The 17,203-nt window shown below is 36.8% G+C and overlaps 1 protein-coding gene across 4 annotated transcripts in view; it reads left to right on the forward strand.

Moving 5' to 3' along the window:
* ATP6V1C1 (ATPase H+ transporting V1 subunit C1) overlaps window positions 1–17,203 on the forward strand; it is a 48,403-nt gene that overhangs the window by 13,909 nt on the left and 17,291 nt on the right. For all 4 annotated transcript variants that reach the window (NM_001131534.1, XM_054560843.2, XM_054560844.2 and 1 more), the window contains 4 exons: window positions 5,771–5,941; window positions 7,310–7,377; window positions 13,798–13,883; window positions 15,980–16,074. In NM_001131534.1, the coding sequence (NP_001125006.1) occupies window positions 5,810–5,941; window positions 7,310–7,377; window positions 13,798–13,883; window positions 15,980–16,074 (381 nt within the window). In that variant the 5' untranslated portion in view covers window positions 5,771–5,809. The remainder of the gene's footprint in view (window positions 1–5,770; window positions 5,942–7,309; window positions 7,378–13,797; window positions 13,884–15,979; window positions 16,075–17,203) is intronic.

Below are 17,203 nucleotides of genomic sequence, written 5' to 3' on the forward strand. Positions count from 1 at the left end.
TTCCTATTAGGCTCTTTACTTAGAGTTAGTTTGCTTTGATGAGGGGTAGAAGAACTGAGGCCATGGCTTTGCCTGAAGTACAGATAGGTTCTTTATCAAACCCTCTTTTTTATATTTTTGACTTTATTCACCCTTGACATAAAAGACAAAGGCTTACTTAGGAACCTGCAACTCTACCAACTTTTAATTTTTACTGTAAAATAAGCATTTTCTGGAAGACTAAAAAACACTTTTAAAAAACATGATTTTTTTTGCCTTTGTTTTATCTCTAAATCAGACTTCTTGATTGGTTCTATCATTGTTATATTTGAATTTGAATTTTATTTATTAATTCAACAGGCATTTATTAGGTCCCTGCTATTGCCAGGAATTTAGTGTATTGTGGCTCTCAGGGTTTCACAGAGAAGAAGATATGATTCCAGCTCTTAGGATTTCTCAGTAAGGTGGGGAGGAAAATATATTATAAAAATGAGGGAGAATATGATGAGTGCGTAGTAGGGGCATTTATAAAGTATAAGTAAGCAAAGGATATTTCTCATCTGGGATACGGGGGAGAGTCTTGGGAGGTAGGATGGGGTGGGGTAGCAGCTAATACAGTCACCCCCAGGAAGGGCGGCCGCATGGAAAGGGGAAGGTCTAGGTACATTATTTTATCATGTTTTCCAACAGCTGGGTGAAGAGATGTGTCGTATTCCCACTTTACAGATGAGGAAACTAGTAAGGGGGTAGAGTCAGAGTTTTAACTGTTGCAGGACTCCAAAGTTTGTGTTCCTTCCTCCATGATCTAGCAGGTCCATTGAATCTCTAGTATCTGATCTCTGGTCTCAAAGTGTACTTTGAATCTCGAATTTTGTGTGTGTTTCCTTTCGTTTGGAGGAATCGTTGTTCCTTCTAGAAGGTAGGATAGTTTTGGATGCTGGGTGATGCTGCTTTAGAAATTGTGATGATCCTGGATGAAGGGAACAAGGAAAGGAAGCTTGGATCCCTTTATCAGAATTCACTGGACCAACAGGGTGCTCTGAGCCTGGAACCAAACATAGGGTGAAGGTGTTGAAGCTTACATGCGGATTTCTCTTCAAATAGGAGAGCCCAGGTGCACCAGAGCACAGAACATTCTTTTCTCCTAATGTGACACAATAGAGAGAACATGGCCTTTAGAGTCAAACACAACTAAATTTGAACCCCATCTGCCAGTCGTGCAACCTTGGGTAAACTACTGACCTCTCTGTGAATTACTGCCTATCTCATGGGTTGTAGTGAGAATGGAATAAAATGATGTATGAGAAGTGAAAAGCACAACATCAGACTTAGAAGGCACCTTTTCCTTCCTTTCCTCCTCATCTTCCAACACCTAGGCTCTAGGGAGGTCTCAGTTAAAAGCTAGAATTACGAGCACAGTGGCTCACACTTGTAATCTCAACACTTTGGGAGGCTAAGGCAGGAGGATTGCTTGAGGCTGGGAGTTTGAGACCAACCTGAACAACATATCAAGACTCCATCTCTACAAAAAATAAATTTTTTTAAAGCTAAATTAGAGAACTTCTATAGTATTTTTAGACTACAGTTTTGATCAGAATTTATGATGATATTATTTCCTTTGATCCTAACAAAAGTTCAGTGAAGTAGATAGGGCAGGTATTATTTATAGATGAGAAATAGGGTCCTCTTTCCTATTCCTTGAAATCCTTTGGAAGCCTGTTAGAAGAAAAGATTTTCTGGAACTCTAAGTAGTATGATAGTGACATCTACTGTAATAGCTCATATTATTACAATCTTTGAGGAAGCTGCAGTTTAGATAATTTAGCACTATCATCAGGAAGAATTTAACAGTTGATTTTATTACCTGCCATTTTTGGGGGAGAGGAGGTATAAAAATGTGTCATTTGATATACTAACAGAAAACCACTTGCATAAAATTATTTTAATAAAATCTCAGTTTTCCAGAAACCACGATCACTTAGAAGATCTGGATTACTAAAAGAGGTTTAAAGATGCTATTAGATTTTCTAATAACTGAAAATGTTAAAGTTCAAGATAGTTTGTGCTAAAAAAGCTAGATTCGCTAAGTCCAAGAGTGTTAACTGGAAGAAACCAGCAATAGGTGGTGATGTGATCCAGGTGTTGCGAAGAACAGAGACAGGATGACAAGAAGGCAGGAGATGGGTCCACAAGATTTCAGCAGGGATTTATTTTTAAAAGCAACTTCTTGAGATAGGTTCTGGAGTTAGTACAGGTGTAGCCTGAGCTCCCACGCTTGCAACATTATGCAGTTAGATTGTTGAACATATTGACCCCCTCAAATACTTTTTTAAATTTATTTTTTAAAAATAAAAATAATTTAAAAAAATAGAGACAGGGTCTCGCTATGTTGACCAGGCTGATCTTGAACTCCGGAGCTCAAGTGATCCTCCTGCCTCAGGATCCAAAAATACTTTTAAAATAAATCCCAAACTCTAAAAGCATTGTCTGCAATGTATTATACTTGGTCATAAGAAGATATAAACAGACTAGTAAGCATTTCTACTAGGTGTAAAACAAAAAGGTTGTACTTTGAGGATTAATTTGGTATCTAGATTATTCTCTGAATATCCATTTTAAAGTTCACTAAAATTTTATTTTTAATAAATTTGCCATGCAATGTTATGTTTTAACTTGTAAATTAAATACATTCTTGTAAAAATTTTAAAAATATTTAGATTTGAAGTATTTCAGATATACAGAAAAATGTTAAATATTGCCAATTAACGTCATCCATGCAGATTTAGCAAGTATTAACATTTTGCTCTATTTGCCTGATTTTTTAAATGAAATCTTACATACAAAACTAAAGCTCCTTTCTCATATGCATATCTTAGTATTTTCTGTAAGTATATATAACTATACTATTATGTGTTTTTCAATTGTGGAAATAGGAACTCTTACTCTGCTGTTAGGAACTTAAGTTGGTAGGGGCTTTGGAGAACAATTTGGCAATACCCAAAAGAGTTGGCAGTGGTCTGTGTCAGTTGTCTCATGCTGCACAACAAACTACCCCAAACTTAGTGGCTTAAAACAGTGATTTCTTATTTCTCCTAATTCTGTGAGTTGTTGGGGTAGTCCCTCTGCTTGTTTTGCCTGGACTCATTGATGCAGCTGCATTCAGCTGGGAGACTGGCTGGGCTGGAGGGCTCAAAATGGCCTCAGTCACATGTCTGGTGGTTCATGCTGGTTGTTGGTTCTCTACATGTGGCCTTATCACTTGCAGTAGGCTAGACTGGCTTCCTTATGTGGTAGTCTGAGGGCAGTGGTCCAAGACGCAAGGCCTCTTGAGGTCTGAGCCCTGAACTCGCGTAGTGTGGCTTCCATGCGTTTTATTGGTCAAACCAAGTCGCAAGGCCAGCTCCACCTTTTGATGGAAGGAATGGCAAAGTCACACTGCATAGGAGCATGGAAAGACATGTCGCCTCCATCTTTGAAGACATATCCTGTAATTCAGCTATTTTACTTTTATCTATCCCAGAGAAAATCTTTCACAGATAGAGAGACATGTACACATTGTTCACAGCAGAATTGTTTATAATAGCAAAAAAGTAAAAACAGTTTAAGTCATTCCAGGAAGAAGCAGATAATAAATTTTAGTTTATTCATATAATGGAATACCATATATCAGTTAAAATTAATGATCACTGGATAATTCTAAAAATAGGTTGAATGAAAAAATCAGGTTGGAAAAGAATATGGTAGTATAATAGCCTTAAAGTTCAATATTTGAAGTTTCTTGGGTAGGCTAATGAAGATTTTGCTTTTGCTTCTGTTCAAAACTTATCTTTGGATGGCCTCGTTAGAGCGTGGTGCTCATGAGTAGCTTCCATCCTTGGATGGCCGGTTAAGCTGTGCTGTTTTCTGACCAGACTGGCTGTCACTAAAAAGCTTGTGTTTAGCTTGTTGGCCATTTGGGAAAGTGTAGCTCTTTCATTTGAGAAGGTGTAGGTAGAGCTGATAAAGGTTTAACTTCATCAGTAATGTTAGAAAAGTCCACATACAGTACAGTTTCTTTTTTAAAATTTTTTTTCTAGAATATAGTTTCTTAACATATTCATTTAATACCACCGTCTACTTCTGTACCGGGTTTAACCTCCATTTCTTCTCTGTAAATGGGAAGCATGATATTTACCTCGTAGAGGTGTTGGGAAAATGAATTGAGATAATAATGCATTTAGAGCAGTACCTTTTATATGGTAGATCCTCTATAAACAGTATTTAGAAAAAATAACAAGATGGCATCTATGTTAAGTTCACTTTCAATGGTATTGTAGTGAGTAGGTAGCATTGATTACCTACTCATAGGTACTTTAAGCAGGTACTTTAAATTTTAGGACTACTGTAATTATGAAAGTCCATTATGATTAACTATAATACTTTACATTTTAAAGGAAATTTACATTTATAAACTCTTTCACATTAATTATCTGATTTTGTTCTCAGGACAACTTTGTAGGATAGTTATATTCGATTTAGAGACATTGAATATTAGTTTCAGGAGAGGTTAAATAAGCAGTGTTAGCAGAAAGCTTATGTTGGTTCTCATGAAGGCAGATTAAAATGGAAATAATGATACCATAATACTTTGATTTTTATCATTTGTGTTTATGTGCTTTACCTACCTAGATTCTGAATAGATTTGTCTCTGTACTTTTTTCCCCCTTTTGTGTGTGTGGGAAGGGGAAGGAGGAGGAGGAGGAAAAGAGATTATAGAAGAGGGTTAGGTGAATCTTAATGGGACTCTTTGGAAAGGGAGATCTGCAGCCTGCCTCTCAGATCCAAAAATGTTATATTAACACCACCCTCTTCAGCTCCCTGTATTTTAAAATAGCCAAGCAGATTGGCAAGATTTTTTTTTTTTTTCAGATTTGTAAATGTTCGACGGCAACTAAGTCTATGCATCAAAGATTTGAGGAGATTTCTCTAGGTTGACTATGGATTAGAATTAACCACCAAATTTACTGGCCATGTAGGATTTGCTAAGCCAATGTGACAAATTTATTTGGTGACTTCTGTTTATAAATGCATTGATTCAATTAAATTCTTTCTCCAAGATAAAAGTTATGCTTTTTTTTTTCTTTTTTTAAATTTCCTATTTTGGTTGTATGCTTTAAAAGTTTGAGATAGGTTGGGTGTGGTGGATCACTTGAGGCCAGGAGTTTAAGACCAGCCTGGCTAACATGGCAAAAACCTGTCTCTACTAAAAATACAAAAATTAGCTGAGTGTGATGGCGTATGGCTGTAATCCCAGCTACTCAGGAGGCTGAGGCACAAAAATCGCTTGAACCCGGGAGGCGGAGGTTGCAGTGAGCTGAGATTGTGCCACTGTACTCCAGCCTGGGCGACAGAGTGAGACACTGTCTCAAAAAAAAAAAAAAAAAAAAAAGTTTAACATAAACCTATAAATTTGTAACTCTCCAGCTTTGTTGGTTGAAGGAAACTATTGGTGGCTGGTATTTTGGGTAATCTCACTTCTTGGCTAACTCCCATTAAGGATGTTTTATAATGAAAAAAGTAGGTACTTCACATATTAGGTTTTTATCACCTCACTTTCCTAGTATCATAAATAAATCATTTTTTCACCATTTGTATAGATTTACTTCGAGGTAGGTAAATTTCACTTTGAGATCCTATGCCAACATTAGATTAGTTTTGAAACAGGTTATATGTTATAACTTCTCCTATGATTCTGAAACACTTTAGAAACAAATGATTTTAAATGTATTTTTTTGTTTGTTTTACATTTCAGAATCTCTCTTGATTTTTGAGGAAATACCTAGTAACAAACATGACTGAGTTCTGGCTTATATCTGCTCCTGGGGAGAAAACCTGTCAGCAAACATGGGAGAAATTGCATGCGGCAACTTCAAAGAACAATAATCTTGCTGTCACTTCCAAGTTCAATATTCCTGACTTAAAGGTGAAGCTGCATTGTGCAAAATTGCATATGAGTTCATCATCCAGGGGAGGGCCAGTTCTCTCTTTTAGTGGAAATGAGATACCCAGGTTCCTTCCAAAGAAAACCTCCTCTCCAGCCATTGGCATGATTTAAAATGTGTCTTCTTTGAAATTTTAGAAGTAAACTACCAAATTGAAATAATGTCTCTCTACTTAGGCTTTTTGTGCTCATCTAAATGGCAATGAAAAATCTTATGAAAATGTTTGATGTGTTACATTCACAAATACGATTTTCAGAAATTAAAACTCTTAGTAATATATTCTTAAATATCATGGTGAAGTTTTTGTTAGTAAATTTATATTATGCTGATTCTTACATTGTAAATGTGTTACCATGGCACCTACTTAATCATACTTGGCAAATCTAACCCAGTTATTTAATCTGGTTAATCTATGTAAGATTCACTCTATCAAAGATCAGTCATCTAGCAGCCTCAAAGTGAAGCAGGTGTCCAGTAATCAGTTGATGGAACATTTGTAAAGAATGGAAAAGATCATGATACTGACATTTTGCTGGTTAACTGAATGAGGGAGTCGTAGGCAGCATTCATTTAAGAAATATTTAAAATGACTGATTCTTGGTGGGGCATGGTGGCTCACACCTGTAAACCCAGCACTTTGGGAGGCTGAGGCAGGTGGATCACCTGAGGTCAGGAGTTTGAGACCAGCTTGGCCAACATGGTGAAACCCAGTCTCTACTAAAAATACAAAAATTAGCCAGGCATGTTGGTAGGCACCTGTAATCCCCGCTACTTGGGAGGCTGAGGCAAGAGAATCACTTGAATCTGGGAGGCAGAGGTTGCAGTGAGCCAAGATCATCCCACTGCACTCCAGCCTGGGTGACAGAGTGAGACTCCGTCTCAAAAATATAAATAATAAATACAATAAAGTGACCGATTTTTAATATTTTTGGAGTTACGGATACCTTGAGACAAGACGTTTCCTCCAAAACGTACTCACTTGTGCACAGTTTTGCATGCAAATTTAATTACAGACCGTCTAGCGCACATCCGTGGACCTCCTACTTAAGAGCCTGTGTTATAAACTAAGACTTCAAATGATCCAGTGTCATTGAATAGTACAAGCACAGACCTGTCTTTGAGGAGTCAAGTCTTAAGTGGTGCTTGTACCCATGAATTAAAGGATTATCTTGTACATATAAATAGCTTTGAAATGTCTGGCAAACATCTTTTAACTATACTTACACATTATGAAATAAAATAGGGAGAATTTAAGATTTGTGAGAACTTTAAGTCAAGATATATTATCTTGTTTTTTTTAAAAAAGGATGCTACCTAAATCTAAATAACAGAATATATTTTCCTTTTAGGTTGGCACGTTGGATGTCTTGGTTGGCTTGTCAGATGAACTGGCTAAACTGGATGCATTTGTAGAAGGGTAATGTACTTACATGCATGGAGTAGAGCAAAATGGGAGACACTATTATCAGGCTTCGTGGACACTGGGTTTATTATCACATGTATACTCTGCTTATTGGAATGGTTTTAGAAAACGACTTTTTTCCCTTTGTATATCAATTTTATGACGGTACAATTTACATAAAATGCACCTGTTTGAAATATGAAAATGCTGATTCTCTTTTTACTATCTTTAATGGGATATAGTTTACATGCCATGCATTTCACCTATTTCAGTTGTAGAATTCAGTGATTCTTAGTGTATTCAGACTTGTGTAACCATTGCCACAATCAGTTTTAAATATTTCATCATCCTCTATTCCTGTTCCCATTAGCAGTTACTTACTGTCCCCACCACCCACAAATTGTTCTGCCACTATAGATTTCCTTGGTCTGGACATTTCTTGTAAATGGAATACAATACATGGTCTTTTGTGACTGTCTTCTTTTGCTTAGCATAATGTTTTGAAGTTTATCCAAGCTGTTGCATGTATCAGTATTTCATTTCTTTTTATTACTAACTAATATTCCACTATATATGTATACACACGTATCACATTAATCTATTCATCAGTTGATGGGCGTTTATTTTGTGTCCACTTTTTGGCTCATAAGAATAATGCTGCTGTGCATATTTGTGTACAAGTTTGTGTTCTTAAATGTTTTCATTTTTCTTGGGTATGTACCTAAGAGTGGAATTTCTGGGTCATATGATAACTCTTATGATAACTCTATGCTTCGCTTTTTGAGGAACTGACTGTTTCCCAGAGTGGCTGCACTGTGTAATATTCCCGCCAGCAGTGTATGAAGATTCTCATTTCTCTACGTCCTTGCCAGCACTTGTTATTATTTTTATTATTTGTCTTTTTGATTATAGCCATCCCAGGGGATACGAGATAATATCTCTTTTTTTTTTTGGAGACAGAGTCTCGCTCTGTCACCCAGGCTGGAGTGCAGTGGCATGATCTCGGCTCACTGCAACCTCCACCTCCTGGGTTCAAGCAATTCTCCTCCCTCAGCCTCCTGAGTAGCTGGGATTACAGGTGCCCGCCACCATGCCCAGCTAATTTTTTTTTGTATTTTTAGTAGAGATGGGGTTTCACCATATTGGTCAGGCTGGTCTCAAACCCCTGACCTCGTGATCCACCCACCTTGGCCTCCCAAAGTGCTGGGATTACAGGCGTGTGCCACCGCGCCCGGCTGATAATATCTCATTTTAAAAAATTTGTGCTTCCCTGTTGGCTGATGTGATGTGATGTGTTGAGTATCTTTTCATGTATTTTTTTGCCATTTGTTTTTCTTCCTTGGAGAAGTGTCTATTCAGATCCTTTGCCCATTTTTAATTGGCTAGCCTTTTTATTATTGAATTGTAGGAGTTCTTTATACAGAATATGCAAGATATAAATCCCCTATCATATATAACTTGCAAATATTTTCTCCTGTTCTGTGAGTTGTCTTCATTTTCTTTTTTTTTTCTTGAGACAGAGTCTCGCTCTGTTGCCCAGGCTGGAATGCAGTGGCGAGATCTCGGCTCACTGCAGCCTCTACCTCCTGGGTTTAAACGATTCTCCTGCCTCAGCCTCCCGAGTAGCTGAGATTACAGGTCCCTGCCACAATGCACAGCTAATTTTTGTATTTTTATTAGAGATGGGGTTTCACCATGTTGGACAGGCTGGTCTCGAACTCCTGACATGATGCACGTGCCTCAGCCTCCCAAAGTGCTGGGATTACAGGCGTGAGCCACCGCACCTGGCCATGTCTTCATTTTCTTGATTGTATCTGTGAAGCACGAAAGTTTTAAATTTTGATGAAGTCCAATTTATTTTTTTCTTTTGTTGCTTCTGTTTTTGGCATCATATCTAAGACACCATTGTCTAATCCAGGGTTGTACCATTTTATGTCTATGTTTTCTTCTAAGAGATTTATAGTTTTAGCTTTCACATTGAGGTCTTTGATTGATTTTGAGTTAAGTTTTATGTATGTTGTGAGGTAAGGGTCCAACTTGATTCTTTCGGATGTGAATATCTGGTTGTCCCAGCACCATTTGTTGAAAAGACTGTTTTTTCCCATTTGAATTGTCCTGGCACCCTTACTGAAAATCAATTGAACATAAATATGAGGGTTTATTTCTGGACTCTCAGTTCTGTTTCATTGATCTATGTTTCTCTCCTATGCCAGTACCACATTGTCTTGATTATTGTAACTTTGTAGTAAGTTTTAAAATCAGTAAGTGTGAATTCTCCAACTTTTTTTTTTTTTTCAAGATTGGACATTCTGGGTTCTTTGTCTTTTTGTATGAATTTTAGGATCACAGTGTCAAATTTCTGCAAATAAGTCAGCTGGAATTTTGATGAGAATAGTGTTGAATCTATGTATCAGTTTGGGGAGTAGTATCATTCTAATATTATTGTCTTTATCCATGAATATGGGATGTTACTCCATTTATTTGAAGATGGTTATGCTTTTGTCTTCAAAGTTCAGTTGGAAGAGTTTTTCTAAATTGCAGTTTTTATTACTTTTGAAATTCAGGAACATGTCTATTTGAGCTGAAAATGGTTATAGGCTCTTTGATAACTGCATTTTGATTAGTTGGCAGAATCAGTCTACAGTTCCTTCAACTCTGGGGATACAAAGATATTATTTTAGAGTTTAGGTACACAGGTGTAATTTGTAAAGTACAGAATTTGGAGACTCTCAGAAATGTACATTTGATTGAAGCTTTAAGGGAATAATAGGCTTGGATAGAAGGGAATTTTTTCTTGAAATCTATACAGAAGATTTTCTCATTTCTGCTGTTAAAATGCTTTTCGGAATTGATAGAACCACCTCAAAGCGACGCTGTGGCAATAAAGACTGAGGTCAGGGTTACAGAGAGAGAGAGAGATCTTTTAACATAACACCATGTAGTGAGGAAGTAAACAGATCTAAGGATGTCTTGATGTTCTTTAATATTGGAGTCAAGAAGGCCACTTAGCAGACAGTTTCACAGTAGGTTAGTTAAGAGATAGTAAAAGCTCAGTTGGGACCAGACACTTGGCTATTAGAATGGAAAGAGAAGATGAAAGGAAAAGCAACTTTTAGGATTATAATTCCATATATTCATATAGAGCAAATAATTATTATGAATTATTATAAATATAGTGAAAATAATTATGATGCACTCAAAGCACTAACTGATGGAAAGAATAGTCTCTTGGTTCCTTGCTTATACATTTTTAATTAAGAAAAAAATGGGCCGGGCGTGATGGCTCGCGCTTGTAATCGCAGCACTTTGGGAGGCCGAGGTGGGCAGGTCACGAGGTCAGGAAATCGAGACCATCCTGGCTCACACGATGAAACCCCGTCTCTACTATACAAAAATTTATCCGGGTGTGGTGGTGGGTGCCTGTAGTCCCAGCTACTTGGGAGGCTGAGGCAGGAGAATGGTGTGAACTCGGGAGGCGGAGCTTGCAGTGAGCCGAGATAGTGCCACTGCACTCCAGCCTGGGTGACAGAGCGTGACTCTGTCTCAAAAAAAAAGAGAAAAAAATGTGAGGGAACTTTTTTTTTTAGTTGTCATCCTTGGAGTGAGTCTTCCCTGAGGTCTCATCTACCTCATTACAGTTACAAGTTATGACAACCAAAGAGACATTGAGAAAGGAGGTCCCTGAGAATATAATTATTAACATTTATTTGTACCCTTATTAGTCACCTTGATGGCTTTATAGTTCTTTATCTTTAAATTGTTAATGGGATGTCCTGAATATAATTTAAAGTTTGCTCAGATTTTAAAATCTATTTATTTTTTTGGAGACAGGGTCTTGGTGTCACCCAGGCTAGAGTGCAGTGGTGCAGTCATAGTTCATTGCATCCTCGAACTCCTGGGCTCAAGCAGTCCTTTTACCTCAGTTTCCCGAGTATCTAGGACTATAGTCTTGCACTACCGTACCCAGCTAATTTTTTTATTTTTATTTTTGTGGACATGGGGTCTTGCTGTGTTGCCCAGGCTGGTCTCAAACTCTTGGCCTCAAGCGATCCTCCCACCTCAGAAAGTGCTGAGATTTCAGGCATGAGTCACTGTGCCTAGCCAGCTCAGATTTTTTAGGGAAGGAATCTGAAAAGTATTAAAGACAAATGTAGTTAGTTTAGTGAGTAGAATTTAAAGTTACTTATGCAGTGTGTCAGCTGTTCTTTTCTGCATTGTTCGACAAGCACATCTTCAGTCCTCCTGAAAGATACGAGGAATTTAAAAATCATGTCGTTGTTAGACTTTGGTAGTATTGACAGATGATAGCTTAATGACTTAAATGCTCCAAGTGTTAAAGGCCAAATATTGTAGAATATGGTATATGTGGTAAATCATAGTTTATACTTTCTTAAAAATGTAATCATTAGAGCAGATATTTTTGAGGTGACATTGTGTACATTGACACAGATCCTCTTGTAAATAGGCATAGGGAGATCTTGAAGTTCTGGGTTATGCGACGTTAAGTTTATAAATTGGACACCAGATGATTCTACACTCTGAAGTACTTCTGTGGGTAAACATGCAACATTTTAGAATGTTCATAGCAAATGGTTCTGTTTACAAGATGCTTGCCAAATTTTATGAGAATGATTTGTCCCTTTTGAAGGAATGGGTGAATTTTGGAGACAGAGGCAAGTATATGTATAAACCTCAAGTTAAACATGTTGAAGACTTAGGACTTACATCATTATTTCTGAAATTGTTCTGATTATTAGGTTTGAGACCACTCAGCATAGGATTGTCATTTAAATTTAGCTCTTCTGTCACCTTTCCTGGCTCATATTGGCTCTTGTTTAAACTGTTAACGAGCCAGGCTGTGGCTCACACCTGTAATCCCTCCTGCTTGAGGGGCCAAGGCAGGAGGATCACCTGAGCCCAGATGTTCAAAGCTGCAATGCACTATGATTGCACCACTGCACTCCAACATGGGCAATAGAGTGAGACTCTCTCTTAAAAAAAAAAAAATGCACGCACACACACACACACACATTTTTTTTTAAGGAAAAAAAACCATTACAGGAATTTCTTAATTTGTCTTCCAGTTTCCCCTCCTAGCTGTTGAGCATGTAGTCATCAGAATACTTGTTCTGAGCCCTGTTTCGACTGTGTTACATCCCTGTCTAGAGTGTAGCTTCAGAGGCTGTGTATCTGCAATCTGGCATCCCACTTTCCTAGCCTAAGCTCCCCTACTTCTCAGCCTGCTGCTCCCGTCAGTCTGGACTTCTTACCATTCTCTGGATGCCTACTGCTTTTCCACCTCTTGTCATGACTCATAATATGCCCCATGGCAACAATATGCTTTCTTCCCATGTAATCATCCTTGTAAAACCATTTCTGTCCTTCATCGCCCTACTCATGAGCCTTTGGGCTTTCTTGATTGCAGTAGCTGCAAGTGATCGCTTTTTCCTTTCTCTCTTTCTGTCTGCAACCTGGCAATCTCAGCTGGCACTGACCTCAGATTGCTTTATATTTAGTAATTTATATATTTTTGTATCTTTCCAATGAGATTTTAAGCAGTGTGTGAAGGTAGTGATTTTGTCTTGTATGATTTTGAATCCCACCCAGGGCCTAGTGGCAGACATGGAATAAGGAAGAGAACGCTGGACTCCAAAGTCAGGACAACGTGTTTCTAGTCACAGCTCTGCTGTTAACTGGTCTTGTGACTTTGAATAAACCACTTATTCTTTTATACCTCAGTGTCTTATAAATGAAAGAATTGACAAGGTCATATGTAGGTGCCTTGGTTTAGGTTGGTGCAAAAGTAATGGAGTTTTTGCCATTTTTTTTTCCCTAAAGTAATGGCCAGAACCGCAGTTGCTTTTGCACCAACCTAATAGTTTTGACATTATGGCTTCCTCTATAGCCTAGCTCCTTGTAAATAGTAGATGCTCAATAAACAGTTAATGAATTTATAATGTAGGAGTTAGTTTTTCATCATGACTATTGCTTACGTTCTCTTCCCTGTCAGGTTCCTTTCTTCCTAAGGGAAAGCACAGTGTCTTGCATGTCATAGGAACATAGTGAATGCTAGTTCTCAGCCTCCTCCTTTGTTTTCAGTCCTTGAATTGTCTAGTTTCTTGGCATATAAATATATGGCTATTTACAGACTCTTTCTCACTAGCTTCCCATGACTTTCTTTCTAGACTAGGAGACACATTGCATGTAGTCTCCTTAAAACTCTACAGTTACTCTGTTGATTTTTGCATGTAACAAAATCTTGGTCCATTTTATCCTTGAAACATTGTAAGGTAAGATCCATTTATTGTGTATTACATGGATAGGTATAATGGGAACATATAGTCAAATTCATGTCTTTATATAATATGTTCATCGTATAGAATGGAATTTAGATCTTTTTCCTGAAAATGGTTGTTGATTTTTTTTCCTCCCCAGAGTGGTTAAGAAAGTAGCTCAATACATGGCTGATGTATTGGAAGATAGCAAAGACAAAGTTCAAGAGAATCTGTTGGCTAATGGAGGTAAGCTAATGCTCATGATTGATCATTATTAACTCATACAAAGCAAATAACTAAGCTACAGAAACAAAAAGTAATGTAAAAAAGTCTACAGAAAAGGACACTAAATACAATAGAAAGCCATTAAAATACAATTATTATTACTGAATTTGGTGATACTTCCAGGTACATCCCTGAAACATAATCTCATAGAAGACAGTCTTACGTAATATATAATGTAGCTTATAATATGATGCCAAGTCTCCTGCAAGAGCAGTATTGTAGATTTGCCTTAGTTCTTTCCAGGTTCCATTTGTTCACTCATTTGCAAGTAAGTTTCCAAGTTGTATATCTCAGCATTGTTCCAGTTGAATACCTGCTGTCTTATGTAGGTTTTTGTATTTAATAGTATATAATTGTTAAAGCCTTAGAACAGAAATTATTAATTTTATTGCAAAATAGTGCCCCCAATATGATTTTGCCATTTCTTTACTTAATACCCGTAAAATAGCCTACTGACTTCTCTGTAGCTAGAAGCCAGTATTTACATAGAGTTTGCTCTATGTAGTAATGACTTTAGAAAGATGATTCTGACCCCATTGTTATTTGTACTTGCATTTCTTGTTTTCTTATGAAATGTCATTTTAGCATTTTGCTTCATTTAAAATTAGCCCATCTTTAGTGATATGCTACTATAATAGGAAATAATGAGTTGGGCATGGTGGCTCATGCCTGTAATCCCAGCACATTGGGAGGCTGTGGCAGGAGGATTGCTTGAGTGCAGGAGTTCAAGACAAGCCTGGACAACATAGGGAGACCCTGTCTCTAAAAAACCCAAACAAAAAGAAAGAAAAAGAAAAAAGTTACCTGGATATAGTGACATATGCCCGTAGTCTCAGCTAGTCAGGAGGCTGAGGGGGGGATTGCTTGAGCCCAGGAGTTCAAGGCTGCAGTGAACTACGATTGTACCACTGTACTCTAGTCTGGGTGACAGAACAAGACCCTGTCTCAAAAAAAAAAAAAAGAAAAAAAAAAAAAAAGAAGAAGGAAATAACCCTTTGTAACCCTTTCCTTTCATTCTCTATGGGATCGCCTACTCTGATAAGGTTATTATATTTTAAATCCAGTGTTCCTGAAATCTCATTTCTTTTTGCAAATAATAGCTGCTCAATAAATATTTAATCAGTTAAAAATGTAGTAACTTATTCTTGCTCTTTGTTATCAAGTAATTCTGATCTCATTGTTTACTGTGTCTGTTAATTTGTGTTTTGAGAAAGAACAGAAGGTATGTTAGATATTAATAAATTAATTTGTGTTGCCTTTACTTATTTTCTATGTATTTTATGAACTAGGGCAGTCAGTCTAGTAGTTGGAATGGTGGTTGACCAAGAGGGGCAGTGCATCTAGATAGAGTTGCTTTTGGAAATACCATCTGTGTTGTTGACTGACTGGTATTATGTAAGGAGATATTGAGAAGAGAAAGATATTTTTATATGAATTACTTCCGTCAGTGCTGCCATAATTACCATTTGGTTTCACCATTCTTGATCTCGTTAGGGGTGAAGTCACTTTGATTACTAAACTTCCGAGGAATAAGTTGTTGAGTATTTTTTTTAGCTCTACGTGTTTTATTCTTTCCATTTGAAAGTGAAAGTGTCCATGTTTTGAAAATTGTTAAAATGTGGACTCCTGGAAACAATCATCACATGGTTTTAATAGACAAGTTTATTTTCAGTTTGTTTGGGTGAGTTATCAAAGAAAGAACATGCTGTTGTGAAATTCTACTTACTGAGGAGATAATTTGAAGTAGTTTCTTAATCTTTGTGTCTCCTACATATGAGGCATATTAGGAATATGTACATATTTCATTTTTAAAGTAATCAAATTAGAAGGAGCATCTTAATATGTATTAAAGTTTGAGTAAGGAGAAGAGATTACAAGGTAGAAATTTTGATTAATCCATGTTACTTAATATAGTTCACATTTAATCAGGATTCTTCAGAAATGACATCTTTGCTGATTTCCTCAGTGCCAATTTCAGCATTAAAATATATTGCTGTGTAAAAAACTGAACAATTCTATTGCTTTTCTTCAGTAATGAATTTATTCCCTTATTTCAGTGGACTTGGTTACTTATATAACAAGGTTCCAGTGGGACATGGCCAAATATCCAATCAAGCAGTCCCTGAAAAATATTTCTGAAATAATTGCCAAGGTAAGGTAATACTTGAGACAAGTAGGACACATTGATTTATAGTGGCTTTGCTTATTTTATGATTTCACTATGAAATACTTTTTAGGTTTTGATAAGGCAACTTAATTATATTTCACAGATAGAAGAGATCCTTACTACAACTTTAGACGTTAAAAGATGTTAAAAAGTATAACACTTTCATGTGTAGATTATCTAAGTTGAATACTTAGTTATGTAATTAACTTAAATATTACATCAACAGTGTTTAAGAAAGTGTGAAAACTCTGTATTTATACAAATTTTAAGGTACCTGAGATTGTGTAGAATAGGAAATTGGAGTCTATTAAGATTTCTTAGTCATTCAGGTAGGTGATAGTAGTCACTGAGGTATGTTTATGTGCATACAATACTTGTTCAAACATTAAACTCTTATGGGTTCTCTGACCCCTTCTGACTATTTAGTTTTGATCCTCTGCCTGGAAAAATTCCCCTATTCATGTGCCACATAATTTTATGTAGTTTCAGGGAGTACATGGACCTTGAAGCCGATGCATGAACCCACCAAGTTAAGAGCTCCTTTTATATTGAGAAATCCTTGAACTTGAGAGGAAATGTAAAAGTCTGTTTTTTCCCCCCAAGATCTGTTTGTGAAATAAAAGTCTTAACAGTAACTATAATGAGACAAATAGACAAGGACCTGTTAATTGTTTGCCAGCATTGTTATTGACCTGGCTAGGGCAAGAAGTGTAGTTTAAATTATTGGACAGACTTTCCTTGGCTCTCAGTAACTTTAGTTATGCAGTGTGCTGTATAGTTAAATGTAAATAAATAGACTATCAAAGATTTTAACTAAAGTCATCATGCAATTTGATGACTATAGTTTAAGAAACTATTGTTTACATTATTTGATAATATAAAGTGGTGTTCTTACTATGACTGAGCCTTTTTTTCTGTATCCTTAAGGATTTGATCATCTGCTTCCTGATGCTGTTGTAGATAGGGAAGCAGGCTTAGAGAGGTGAAGTGACTTACCGTCGTGCTACACAGCTAATAATGCTAGAGCTATGTTAAAGTCAGTTCTTCGAATGTTGTTTACTTCACATTTTCTCCCCATGTGGTTAGTTTAGTATTCTTCTGAGAAAAACAGCTT

This window comes from Pongo abelii, chromosome 7, assembly GCF_028885655.2.
Source record: "Pongo abelii isolate AG06213 chromosome 7, NHGRI_mPonAbe1-v2.0_pri, whole genome shotgun sequence".
NCBI classification, from domain to species: domain Eukaryota; kingdom Metazoa; phylum Chordata; class Mammalia; order Primates; family Hominidae; genus Pongo; species Pongo abelii.